Source organism: Gymnoscopelus braueri (assembly GCF_963280865.1).
Source record: "Gymnoscopelus braueri genome assembly, chromosome: 2".
Taxonomy (NCBI): domain Eukaryota; kingdom Metazoa; phylum Chordata; class Actinopteri; order Myctophiformes; family Myctophidae; genus Gymnoscopelus; species Gymnoscopelus braueri.
In genome coordinates this window covers 55,778,152-55,791,061 of record NC_137604.1, presented here as the reverse complement: position 1 = coordinate 55,791,061, position 12,910 = coordinate 55,778,152, and the positions used below count along the sequence as shown (strand labels likewise).

General features: G+C 42.4%; 1 protein-coding gene across 2 annotated transcripts; it reads left to right on the top strand.

Moving 5' to 3' along the window:
- The first annotated feature begins 863 nt into the window (after nt 1-863).
- LOC308100540 (SERTA domain-containing protein 2-like) lies at nt 864-12,591 on the top strand. 2 transcript variants are annotated; one of them, XM_080449606.1, is made up of 2 exons: nt 864-1,175; nt 8,666-12,591. In XM_080449606.1, the coding sequence occupies exon 2, from the start codon at nt 8,670-8,672 to the stop codon at nt 9,798-9,800; it is 1,131 nt and encodes a 376-aa protein (XP_080305732.1). In that variant the 5' UTR covers nt 864-1,175; nt 8,666-8,669; the 3' UTR covers nt 9,801-12,591. The 2 variants fall into 2 exon arrangements, with proteins under 2 accessions (XP_080305732.1, XP_080305733.1); XM_080449607.1 differs by lacking the exon at nt 864-1,175 and adding an exon at nt 5,856-5,990.
- The last annotated feature ends 319 nt before the right edge of the window (nt 12,592-12,910 follow it).

Sequence of the window (12,910 nt, the reverse complement as noted above, 5' to 3'; positions counted from 1 at the left end):
TGAAAAAATCAGATCTACAAGCTCGTTATTTTCTGAAGTGGTTACTGTATGTTTTGTAATAATAATCAAAATCTACAAAGTAACTAGTAAGTTTTCAAATGAGTAAAAGTATAATATTTGCTCTGAGATGTAATGGAGTAGAAGTAAAAGTACTGAAAATTGGAAATACTCCAGTAAAGTCAAATTACCTCAAAACTGTACTTAAGTACAGTACTTGAATAAATGTACATAGTTACTTTACACCACTGGCAATAGAAAATCTACAAGCTCACAACGCATTGCTTCGAGACGCGTTGTGAGCTTGTAGATCTGCTATATTCACTACTTTTTGAGAAAAAAAAATCATTTATTTAGGGAAATTATAAGATTTTTTTGTCACTTTATTTATGAAATACTTGCATTTTTTTTTAAATTGTTTTGAATTGATGAAAAGTTGTTTAAACTTTTTTTTTTTTAATCTTTTGAGTTCTCAAACTTTTTCATGTCAAGGACCCACAAAATGATATGTAGCCTACTATTTGGCTGCGGACCCCCCCCCCATCTCAAGCTCATTGCCGGCACTCGTGCCATGCTATGAGCTTGTAGATCTGCTATTTTTGAATAGCCAAAGTATAAAATATGGTTTAAGTGGTTAAAATGATTGTGACAAATTTGCTGGGGACCCCCTGGTTGGACCCCACTTTGAGAACCAATGCTATAGGCAGGCCTACTTGTAGATCTGATATTTTTGGCAAGCGGCTCCGTCGTGTTGTGGATTGTAAATGAAGAGGGGGCGGGGCCTTGTCTCGTCGAGGCGGAGCAGAGATCCACTGGATCCAGTCCCAGGCCGACTCTCCTCTCGACGTCATAACGGTGGTCGCTGCTCGGCAGGGTGACACTACAGTCATCTGTCCTCCTCCTCGGCCTCTTGTCTCCTGCTCTTCACTCGCTCGCCATTTGTGTGTATGTGTGTGTGTGTGTGTGTATGTATGTATGTATGTGTGCGTTCCATGCATGCGTGTGCGTGCAGATCTGTAGCTGCGACTACACTACCTCTGGCTGGGAGAGAGGAATAATAATGAAAGAAACGTGGGGCAGAGAAACGTGAACATTTGGAGGAATCGATGTCCCTCTTCAGCCCGTCTGGTGGCGTCTTGGTGACACCGATGCAGGATTGTAAGATCACAGTACATGTGGTAAGTTATTATGGCTCCTACTGCATTATTGCACATATGACTTTAATATTTCACGTCTGTGTCAGTTTAAGAAGAAAGCCCACGGTGCACGGGCCATGCATTATGTGTATCGAAAATGATTCTGAAGACAGTAGCCTACAGTATTTGTTTTGTCGCAGACTGTCGCCGATAGGGCTGATCATGTCTTCAGTCACTCACAGTCGGTTGTCGAGTTGTTCCACTGCAGCGCCACCCGTCGTGACATTGTTACTACATTGTTACTACAAATTTGTTACAACATTGTTACTGATTGATTGATTGATTGAATACTTTAATAGCAGTTAAATGACAACATTGTTACTACATTGTAACAACATTGTTACTAAATTGTAACAACATTGTTACTGATTGATTGATTGAATACTTTAATAGCAGTTAAATTACAACATTGTAACCACATTGTAACCACATTGTAACTACATTGTAACAACATTGTTACTACATTGTAACAACATTGTTACTACATTGTAACAACATTGTTACTACATGTAACGAGTCATTCTGCTACTAAGTGGCGAGCCTCTCACGTTTATACATAGAACGAATAACATTTGCAACATTGTTGTCCCCTCGTCCAGGCAGTCAGTAGTAGTAGCCCACCATAACCGTTTGAGTACTTTGTGGCAGGTGGCGGTTAGTGGGACTATGCCCCCCCCCCCCCATCACATTCACAGCCTTAATGTTGTTGAAGCATTCTGCTGCTCTGGAGGTTGGGGCAGCTGTTGTGACAGGTTTAGACAGGGGTCACACTATAATGTACTACAGAGACATTATAGTCTAATTGGTATTAGGCTGTAGCCTGATACTTTCACTTTGACTGTTTTGGAGACACTCGACATGTTTTTGTATCTATATGTATGTCTGTGTATTGAGATGGAGAGTGGAGCAGCAGGTATTAAATAGAGAGTGGAGCAGCAGGTATTAAATAGAGAGTGGAGCAGCAGGTATTGCAAGGCCGTTTGCCTGTGAAGAATGTTTCAGACCTTTAAAGTTGGAGTGGGCGGGGCCTCTCAGCAATGTAACTGAGAGCTGACGTGCGTTCATGTGTGTGTGTGGGTCGTAGTACAATTGCTACTTTGTGAGTATTATTATGTAAGGCCAGGAGGGGATGTTGTCTTAAAATGTCTCACACACGTTCTTACAGTGATTCCCTCATGATAGGGCCATTACTGTGGTCTTTACAATGTTCATGAAGTCTTTGCATGCGAAGGTCTCTTTGAGAAGTAGAATGCACTAAAGAAACACACAAAGCTCACAGAAGGGATCCCACTTGACTTGTTTTTGTATTTATAATCATTTGTTATGATTTATTTTAAACATTGCTAACCAGGCATTCCAGTTGATATTAAATACGTTTCCATGAGAGCTGGCCAAGAAAACAAACATACGTACAAGTTATTTACAAACAACCAGAATTCATAAATCAAATCACACATTATTGTTTGCTGTTGGGACCTTGACATTTTCTGTACAGTAAAAAAAAAAAAGTTGTTAAAAAGTTTGCACGTCTCACTTTCTGCCACACGTTACGTGCTAGCATTTTATATTCAAAATGGTGAGCATACATGACATGTAGATATTGAAGTGACTCATGCACACACACACACACACGCCCAGACCACAGCACAGTATAGTACAACACCAGTTAGTATAACACCACAATTCACTCTGAAGTGTTGTGAAGACAACAATCTCCTCTACAGAGAGATTAGGTGCACACACACACACACACACACACACACACACACACACACAGTGGCACCAAACAGACAACATTCCATTTCAGTGACTAAAGTCCAGCGTAGCTTCCTTGACTCTCCTCACAAACTGGCCCAGTTTCCAGTAAACACTAAATTTTGTTCCCTTTTCTTTTTTCTTTCTGAAAGAGAGAGCGGAAGTTTATCTAAATATTTCAGCCAGTTGGCTGCGGATTCCCCCTTTCTCTGCAACTGATTAAAAATAGCTCGACATTTCTTAAACAAGGCCCAATAATTTAAACTATACCAACTTGAGAAGTCCTCAGGCTCAGCCAGTGCAGCTGTTGGTTTCTAATATAAGACCATCATTTTGACACTTAAAATCCTGCATATAATAGAAGACACATATCTCTATGGAATACACCATTGGTTGCAGTTTAATCTGGAGGTCATTTTGTGGGACATCAAGGCAAACAAAATGATAACTAAGGGACATAGAATTGTCCAGGCATGAGTCTGACCCAGCTTTTTAGGTGCCTTGGTTTGAACACATAAATGGCTGGCTTTCCTACAAGGATATGCAGAAAGAATTAACTTAAGCAAGGTACAGAATCCAGAGGTATTCCTGGGAATCAGCACTGCAGGAATTAGAAAACCTCTCTACACTATAGGCTGCTTCCTCCACACTCAGTCTGAAGCCTTGCTGAACTGCAGAATGTTCTAGGCAGCTGCTTTTAAACAGCCACTCTTCCCCCACAAAAGAAGGGTATAATGATACCCTGACCTTTTCAGTATCAACGCCATTGAAGGCAAAGTGCTGAGGGGAGAATGCACACATTAGAAGTGCTGTGTGTGTGTGTGTGTTACTTGTCAGAATTACTGCATCCCGAAGATCCAGAGAGTTCAGGCAGGGACATAGGCTACACCTCCGTCCAGAGATGGGCAGAGAGAGAGGGACGCACACACTCCATCCAGAGGAGTTGTCTGTGTAATTTGAGCGCCAACAAGCTGTGGGCCAGCTGAGTGTAGTATAGTGGCTGCTGGCTGAGCAGCAGTGCTCAGTGGAGGGCTGAACAGAGCGCTTGCAGTGGTGTTGTAACACGACACCGTTTCTTATTGTTTGCTCAAAGGAAAGGTATGTGGCTTCTGAGTCCACCCTATACACAGCTGCCTGTCTGCACCACTCCCTCCCCCAAGCACGCCGATGGCCCACTCAGTGTCTTCCTCATTAATCTCTCTCAGCGCCTGATTTTGTATGTTATGTCCAAGTCCCATTAGTGCTGTAAATCATCCACTATTTTTTGTAAACTATGAATCTGTCGGTATATATTTTTGTATTTGATTAATCTACGCGTCTAATAATTTAGATTTAGAGTAAAATAACATAATAAAGTGCAAAAGGATGTTAAATGCTCACCACACTTGAACACAGGTATCTTGGGTTAGGGTTGCCTAAATTATGTTAAGTGATGTTATTGTTTACCCAGCAATAAAACATTAAAGAAAAAATATGTATAATATGGATCAAATTACAATCATTCACATTTTGATGAAGTTGGGAATAGCACTCTAGAAACATTTACATGACACATCACAATACTGATTATTTGCTTAATAAAGGTTTATTTGATACATCTTCTGTTGATCGATTAATTGATTGTTTCACCCATATTTATTCCCATTTAGATTTTCCCCAGTCCCTGTCCAAATCCATTAATACATCTCTCTTCTCTCTCTCTCTCTCTCGCTACCTGGCCATGGCTCTTCTCTCTTTTGTATTTCTTAGTTTCTGCTCTCCTTCCCGTTGATTGCAGTATTGTCAGTCTGTATACTATTCTGTGTATCTCTCTCCCCACATCGCCCCGTCCTCGTCCTGAGTCGGTGTCAGCAGATGGCGACCTCGAAGGGCCCCACATGTATGAAAAGACCGACTGGGTGCAGGAGGAGGGAGGGAGGCTGATGAATAATGCTATAAGAGCGGGTGGTATGTTGGGATTGTTAGATGATATAACCCCCATATAGGCATTTTCAGCATGAGCACAAAATGCAGCCGGTGACTGACTTTGGGGCCTTGTGGTTAGCGTACACCCGTCCTAATAATCAAAACAGGTTTGTTGTCACCGGTTTTGTTCCACACCACACAACAGCAAGTGCATACGTCCCTCAGCTGTCATGTGGCTCAGAGGACATAGAGTCCTTGAGTAATGCCTCATTTATGCTCCGTCGTACAACAGTGCCACTCACTCAAAATAGCCGATCTTAAAGCTCACAATGTGCAGCAGATGCAACATCGCACGACAAAGTATACATCGGGATTAAGACTTAAATTGAAAGATTACCCAGTGCTACCCAAAACGGATGGTTGGTTGGCCGTGTGTATGTGGAGCAGCACACGCCGCACACGCAGTCACCCACGTGGATCTGCCTCTCTCTCACCTCTCCTTTCATCTTCACACTGCAGCATCAGCTGCAGCCGGGCTGGCTGCAGGAGAACCTACCCCCCTCCCCCCCTTCTACTTCCTTCCACCCAGGATTCCCAGCTGACCACATTCGTCATAGTAACAAGCCAGTGCAGATCTTGCCCCAGCAGTGCCAGTGCTTTCTCTGTGCACATGTGAATAATGTGCAAGCATGCACCTGTGTACAGATTATTTTACATATTGATTTTTTTTTTCAAGAGTAGCTCACAAACTGTTCTCACTCTCACTTTGTTTTGATGCACAATCAAAATATAAGATTTGCAGGGGAATCCTTTCCTTTTTCCTAAATCCCTCCTTGGCATGTGCGTGGTTGCAGCTCACCGCAGAACCACCTGAAAGAGGCGAGGCTTTTAGAGATTGCTCAGTTAGCGTGCTGCTGGGGTAGAGTTACTCACAGAGCTGAAACCATGCACTCTAGGAGAGGTGTGTTCCGTCTTAGATGACAGTTTGGTAGCAGCTCAAAGGCTGTGTTCCTTGCCTACCACAGGTTTCGTTTTATTATTATCGTGGCCTTTGTCTGCTTACATCTTTTTTAATGTGTTCATATGAGACGGTTGTGAAAGAACCTGTGATTGACTTGCTGAGGGCTGCTGGCCATGGTAAGGATTTGAAAAAATTATAGATATACAGCATGAAATTAATTCAGTTCAGGGTTTGTTTAGTTTTTGTTTGTTGGTAGCCTAAGAGTTAGACTGATGGACTTGTGAATGGAAAGTTGCTGGATCAAATCCCCATTCTCCCGTCACCAAATAACTACCTTGAACCTTGTTGAAAGTCCATGAACAAAGTTGCTGTTTCTGTGGAAGTACCCAGTACACACGTCTATACGTCTGTGGTTGTACTGGGGAGCTCCCAGGTGTGAACTGTACTGTATAACTGTAAAAAATGTGGAGCCGGTAATTGCTGTCTGAAACCATTCATGCATACTTGGCATGGTTTATACATCTATACATATTTCTATGTCTACAGCATGAGTGTAGACCAGAATTTATTCTGGGTGGTTTTCCTACATGCTGATTTCCAACATGTTTCCAGTCTATGTAGGGACTAACTGAATCCAGTGTTGCCAGGTTTAGCGAGAGAAATAAGCAAACAGGTCTATATAAACAAGCCCAAAAGAAGCGACTATAGGCCATGTGAGCACTTTAAACATATATACCGCGGATATTTGAAAATAGCGTCGCTGCTATTTTCAAAAGAATCGTATGGATTCTTTTTTTAAATGTGGAATATTTTTAAAACATTTTAACAAACACAAATCTGGTACAGGGGTCCCTGGCATAACATATTTTCAGATGAGGTTTTGCAGACAAATACATAATGTATTTGGGGGTCCTTGACATGAAAACATTTAAGAAACCACTGGTTTAAACATTTGGCAACAAGCCCAAAAAACTGCAACCTACAACAACCAATATTTACAAGCAACTTTACAGAAAAACAATCCCCAAAGTCGCTTATAATAAGCAGACATGGCAACACTGAGTGTTGGCTGTCTGAACGGGGGGGTGGGGGGTCTGGGCTGTGGGTGATAATAAGGACAGAAGCTTCTTGGCCATTTCCTGTCCTATTGACACGTGTTGCCTTGTGTTGTGAGGGAGTCAGGAGGGGAGAACACTCACTTGCTGCCTCCCACCCACAGTCAGCTGACTCCTGCTCACATGGGAACCATTCAGCTGACAGAGGAACCCCCCCCCGAACCTGTCCTCCTGGTGCACCCCCCACACCAGTGGTGGAGAAAGTACCCACATGTTTTACTTTAAGTAAAAGTATCAGTACTGCAATGTAGAAATACTCTGTTACAAGTAAAAGTCTGGAATTCAAAATTTACTTAGTTAAAGTACTAAAGTATTGGTATCAAAAATGTACTTTAAGCACCAAAAGTAGAAAGTACTCATTATGCAGAATGTCCCGTTTCACACGTTTTCAAATGTATAAAATGTATACAAATCTTCTGAAAATAGCAGATCTACAAGCTCACAATGTAACGTATTGTGAGCTTGTAGATTGAGCTTTTAGATTGGCTATTATCAAATGGCCGAAATGTATATAGGGCTGAAGTGGGTGATGTTTGTTTTGTAATAATGATCAAAGTCTACAAAGTAACTAGTAACTAAAGTTTTCAAATAATTGTAGTGGAGTAAAAGTATAGTATTTGCCTCTGAGATGTAGTGGAGTAGAAGTAAAAGCACTGATATATATATTTTTTTTAAATAACATTTTACTTAAGCACAGTACTTGAGTAAATTAACTTATTTACTTTACACCTCTGCCCCACACCCCACACCATCAACTGTCAATTCAAATGTCTGTTAAGGTGCTGTATTTGCCACGTGTAGTAGATACTGGATAAACTGGAAATGAGTTTCTTGTCTTCGTTTTTCAGCTTTTCAACTTTTGTCTTTCCCAGGGAAGATTTGCACATTAGCTCAGAGATTCACAATAACAAGAGTTACAAACATTCACATTTGGGAGCAGCCCAGTGACACTGCAGTCTTGCACTGTTTGTGGTTGAATAGCTTCATTAGAGCGAACGTGGTTGAACTTGTGCCTTGCCCAAGGGCACGTCCGAATCTGTTGAGTTGCTGTCCAGGGGATTTGAACCAGTACGTTTCCGGGCTCAACCACCACCACACTCTCTAGCTTTTACGATACTGCCATCCCCTAAATATGTCTGATTCCTCAGTTCTACCTGTCAGTTTTGCTACCAGTGAATGTGTTGCTAATGTGGAACCGCCACACATAGTGATGATCTCCCTCCTGTCTCTGCTCCAAGGTTATAATAGTTTTGGATTTTTCATTATAGTTTCGTTTTAGTTCGTTTTGACCATTTCTTTTGTAATTCAGTTAGTTTTAATTCGTTCTTAGAGCGGGTTTGCTAGTTTTTATTTTTGTGACCAGGCTTAGTTTTAGTTTAGTTTTTTATTAGTTTTAGTGTTAGTTTGAGTTTTGTTCATACTTTGGGTTATTTGTCAGGTGCAGGATTCAAAAAGGTCAGAGTAAGTATTGTGTAATAAAAACTCAACAAAAGATACCATTTAGAAAATATTTCCAGTTACTGTTGGACAATCAACAAGAAAAACGAAAACCAAGGGCATTTTGTCTATAATTTCAGTTGGTTTTAGTTAGTTTTGTAAAAATATAATACAGTTTCAGTTAGTTATGTTTGTTTTTAGTTTTTATTTAGTTCAGTTAACAAAAATGTTTTTTCAATTTCAGTTTTCATTATTTCATTAGTTTTCGTTAACAATAATAACCTTGCTCTGCTCCACAGATCCATGTTGGGTAACGGGGTGAAGCGGAAACTGAACGAGGTCGAGGATGGACTGGAGGAGGGCATCGTGGGCACCATGCCACCAGGGGCTGGCACGGGCACGGTGCATGCGGCGGTCGGCGGGGGCCTCTCGCGGGCCACCTACGCCCTGCAGCGTCAGACGGTCCTCAACATGTCTCTGATGAAGCTGTACGGCCCGCGGGCCGGCCCGGACCCAGGCCTCCAGCGCCGCGTCCTCATCAACAACATGATCCGCCACATCCACGAGGAGTTCAAGCAGGAGGGCGGGGGAGGTGTGCGCGCCCTCTTCTTCGCCGTGCAGCAGCCCGCCGCCGCACCGCGCTCCGCCTCCTCTGACGTCAACGGCGACGACGAAGGATATCATCGCCAGGCGCCCTCTCTCCCTCCTCCTCCCTCCTTCAGCATCCTCTCCTCCTTGGACTCCTGCCTTACTCCCGCCTCCCTCCTGGAGGAAGACTCCCCGCTGTTCTTCGCCCTGCCGCCCTCCTCCTCGCCCCACCCCGTGCACCATTACTCCTCCCCACAACCGCCACCGCCACCGCCGCCGCCCGCCCCCTCGCCCCAAAAAGACAGCTTCTCCACGGCTCTGGAGGAGATAGAGGAGCTGTGTCCCACCGTTGTTGTGACAGCATCATCCTCCCCCTCGCTCTCTTCCCCCTACACCTCCTCCGGCGCCCTCCTCTCGTCGCCTCAGATGGCTCAGGCTCTGTCGGTGGATGTGAGCATGAAGGAGGTCGGGCAGAACTCACAAGAGAAGGAGGAGGAGGAGGAGGAGGAGAGAGCAATGGAGAAACCCGCTCCTCCTCTTCCTCCTCCTCCCAGTACCACCACGGACACACCCTCCTCGTCCCCGGCCCAGGGCTTTCTGACAGACTTTGCCCTGGACGACATCCTGTTCACCGACATCGACACGTCCATGTACGACTTCGGCCCCGGCGGCGGCACCTCCCCCTCAGTCACCTCCTCCAAGATGGCTCCTGTGGGGATGGCGGATGACTTGGTGAAGACCATCTCCAGCTACGGTGGTACAGGCGGCGGGAGTTCCCAGAACCAGCCTTTCAAAATGGACCTGGCCGAGCTAGACCACATTATGGAAGTGTTGGTGGGCTCCTGAGGGACAAACAGAACCACCTCTAGAGGGACATCATTTTTCCCATTCAATCCGGGAACGCATCTGTGTCATTTTAAGATTACTTTGGCTATTAAAAAATAGCAGATATACAAGCTCATAGCGCAGCGCTGAGTGCCGCCCTATGAGCTTGTAGATCTGCTATTTTTGAAAAAAATAATCGTGAAAATGTGTGCAAATCTTTGAATATATATATATACATTTTGTTCTCAAATCTTTGCTTCTGGGGGTCCCTGGAACTAAATATTTTGAGATGGGGGGGGGTAAGTTTAATATTTTTTTTTTGAATCCCCAGAAGCAAAGATTTCAGTTAAACATTTTCGCTTTAAAAAAAATATATATATATTCAAAGATTTCCCCAAATATTCAAGATTTAAAAAAAAATTGCAGATCTACAAGCTCGTAGTGCGACACCCTGTGCTGCACTATGAGCTTGTATATCTGCTATTTTTGAATTGCCCAAAGTATAAAATAATGGTTGTAGCAAAAAAATCTAAAATGATACAGTGTGCGTTCCCGGATTGAATGGGTTATAGCTCACCAATTGAGTTGTTTTGTACAGTTTTCTACCAGTGTCCGAGAATTGTAAGAAAAGCTAAACATTGTCAGAGACTTTTCTACTCTGTGCATGCTTTTCCCCCATGAGAGAAAATGTCAGATGCATTGTTTGACAAAAATAATTTATGCAGCCGAGTGCCTTCGTCCATGTTCGACCGTTTTTATCAAGCGATTGCATTTTGCTATGTTTTTTTTAGCCAGCACAGAACTACACATTTTCTCTGAAATGTTTCTGGCAAAGAATGGACTCGGTTTACAATAACATTTCTTCACAACACTCACAGGTTTGCGTAGTCTGACCTAAAACGTTTTGGGTAACACATCAGTCACAACGAACACGCAAAAGTTTCAAATCCATCTAAAATCTATCCATAAGTCTACCATCAAGTGGTTTCTATGTAGCATTTTCACAACTGATCGACTTTGTTACTGAATACCACTACTGCTGGCGCAATGTACTGCTACTATTGGGTAAAATTTATTTTCAGAAAGTATGTTTTTCATGGAGAAAAACAAATTCATTTTCTAATTTATGATCATTGATTTTTTCGAAATTATGCAGTGGGTGTTTTATTAGGTTTCAAAGGCCCAGAGGTCAGGAAACATACTTGTACGTATGTGCTAACTGACCATAATGCAGGTAAGAAAAAACACCAAATTAGCTGTTTCCAATGGCAGCGTTTCAGCTCCTGTTGCTGGCTTACTTTCGCTGGGTGACCCAGATGGAGTCGGTCAAGTGTGAAATGGAAGTGTATCTTTTATGAGAACATTTGCACATGCACCAAACACAAAAACAAAACAATACTTTGAATCGTCTATTTCGGAGTTATTTATTATCTCTTGGCTCTCGTGTACAAATATTTATTGTAATATTGACACTAATATTTTGTTTGTACAGAACATAAATGCATAATATTCTTTTTGGGGCGGGGGGGAAATCGACACCACCATGCAATGAGTGATGTATTGCATATTCTGTAAAATACTTGAGCATTTCAGCTATGTCAATACCCTTATTCCAGCCTACTCAGTCAATAGTATGTGTGTGTGTGTGTGTGTGTGTGTGTGTGTGTGTGTGTGTGTGTGTGTGTGTGTGTGTGTGTGTGTGTGTGTGTGTGTGTGTGTGTGTGTGTGTGTGTGTGTTCGCGCGTGTGTGTGCGTGTGCGCGCGCGTGCGTGCGTGCATGTGTGTGCACATGTGTGAGTAAGAGAGGATTTGCTTTGTCATACTATCCACCACATGAATTGGTTTTCAGCAATAAGTGGTGTAGCTATGTGTAGTTTATTCAGTGGAGTTTTAGAACTGAGCATCATAATGGTGTCAAAGTATGAATTAAGATGCTCTTTAACTAACTTACTCGCTGACTAAGCTTCCCTTTGCCACAAGTTTTTATTTTCATTTTGTTTTGTTTTTACTTTCAAAGAAAGTGGGCAATCAGAGCTCTACGTGCCTAATTTATACTCTATCGTACGATGGTGTCGCGACACCATTGTACAACAAAGTAAAAATCAGGCCTTAGCATTCCTCCTTCACAGAGACAGCAGAGGAAAGATTCAATCTCAGACCAGCAAGGGTACAGTAGGTCTACCATGTCGTTCCAGAGACCTGGTTTGAACTGCCAACGCCATCCCTGGGCACTAGTGAGTGTTTTACATATCGTTGCTGTCGGGTTTTGAGCTTGTAGGTGGAATTTGAATGCTGAAAAGTAACAGTTTTGGACATAGTGAGGTTAACCCTTTCTACGCGACAGAGATGATATCTAAAGACAATTTCTTTTGCTGTTGGCTGACTGAAAGGAGAATGCAGAGCCAACCATTTCTAATCCAAACACATTTTAACTGCTTCTCTTGCTGGTCTGTGGCATACAGTAAATGCCATTGTTATTTATTTGATTTAGTTTTATTTTGTTTTGTTTCTGTTCTTGCTTTGCCTGTTTGACCATACAGACAGAGGTCAAGCAGGTCAAGCCTAAGATAGGCTATAGGTTAACATTTTTCTTTCCTCCATTGGACATTTGTGTGTGTCTTGTGGTTAAATGGTCAGTCAGGTGCTCCGATATTGTAAATTGCGCTTCATTGCTGACCTTGAATCTGTGCCTTGTCTTATGCAATATATTACATTTTCCTGAAAAATATTTAAATGTCTATAATATGGATTCAATTCTGATGGGATTACAGTTTTATAATTTTATTTTCTACAATAAATGAAAATGGAGACATGTTGTGTCCTCATCTCTATTCTTACTTCTGTTAACTAAATGAAAGGTTCATACAAATAGGAATTAGTAGGCCTAACAACACTAAATGTATACCATGAATTTGGACTTGCTATGTGTCCTACCAAATGAGTTTGTTTAAGTGGAGAAGCAAACCTTGGCTACTGCAAATTCCAAATTGTGGAGCTAATGTATAGTCATTAGCTGTCTCTACATGAGTGAATCATTCCTTATAACGCCTTGGATTTTAGGTTATAGAGCAGGTTTTTTTCTGTTTTTCAGGCCAAGGACCCCGTAGCTGAGGGATAGATGAAGCAGGGAT